Consider the following 968-nt stretch of genomic DNA (forward strand, 5'->3'; position numbering starts at 1 on the left):
TATGAATGGACTTGTACAGTATTTTCATTTCTGTGACTAACTTAGCATGTCACTTAGCATATTCAGTCCCATTTTATAATGTAGCTGACTGTTCTAAGGGCTTGTTGTAGATGCTTAACCCTGGGACCCTTTAATCAGAACCCTGGGACATTACAATTCTGCAGAAGCAGAGGTAGACGTCAGGCACTCTTTAGACACAGGAGATGTAGTGAAGGCATGCACATTTTGAGAAACACAGATCTGGGCTCAAATAAAAGCTGTATGGCTTTGGGCAAGTGACTAAACCTCTCCGAGTCTCAGCTTTTTCTTGTCTGTAAAATGCCCTCTGATTTTTCTCGCGAGCATTCAGTCAGCACATGCTAGAGCAGCAAACACACTTCAAGGCAGCAACACTACACCATCGAGGCCTCTGTTGGGAATAACGTCAAGCAGGTGACATTTGCTGTTTTGTTCACTTGTCTCAGAACATGTTTTGGGGAAAACCAAGGAAGAGAACAAACTCAAGAGGGAGCAGAATGGTGACAGTCCTCCAGGTCTGGGAAGGATATTTCTAATGACTGAGGAGAGTTCTTTGATTTCTATTCCAGGCTGTCAGCTCCTGCGCTTTAAAACATGGCTGCTACAAGCAACGTGACTGAAATCATTTTCCTTTTTTTTTTTTTTTTTTAACCATATGGAAAATGTACCTACTTATTTAGCCAACAGCTTTCATCAACATTTCTCCCAATTTGTTTTTCCTTGATTGTATTCTCCCATGTATCAAAGATCAAATCTTGACTCAAATATTTAATCTCGGAAAAAGCATCACATTTAGAAATAGCATGGTTTCCATCATGCCGAGGCAAGCACTGTTCCTATGCTCATGGTTATTGACAGGACTGCTGTCACTCGTTGCTATTATGGGCTTCATTAATGCTGCCAGGAAAAAGGGACTCTGGCATTTTGGCAGTTACTCTTTGCCAGGCTCT

General features: G+C 41.6%; 1 protein-coding gene across 1 annotated transcript in view; it reads left to right on the forward strand.

Moving 5' to 3' along the window:
- The first annotated feature begins 612 nt into the window (after positions 1-612).
- Positions 613-968, forward strand: part of LOC108318406 (olfactory receptor 4X1) — a 3264-nt gene continuing 2908 nt past the window's right edge. The window contains 1 exon segment of the mRNA XM_017549449.1: positions 613-635. Coding sequence (XP_017404938.1) covers positions 613-635 — 23 coding nt within the window.

The sequence above is a fragment of the Cebus imitator genome, unplaced genomic scaffold (genome assembly GCF_001604975.1).
Source record: "Cebus imitator isolate Cc_AM_T3 unplaced genomic scaffold, Cebus_imitator-1.0 Scaffold218, whole genome shotgun sequence".
NCBI lineage: Eukaryota > Metazoa > Chordata > Mammalia > Primates > Cebidae > Cebus > Cebus imitator.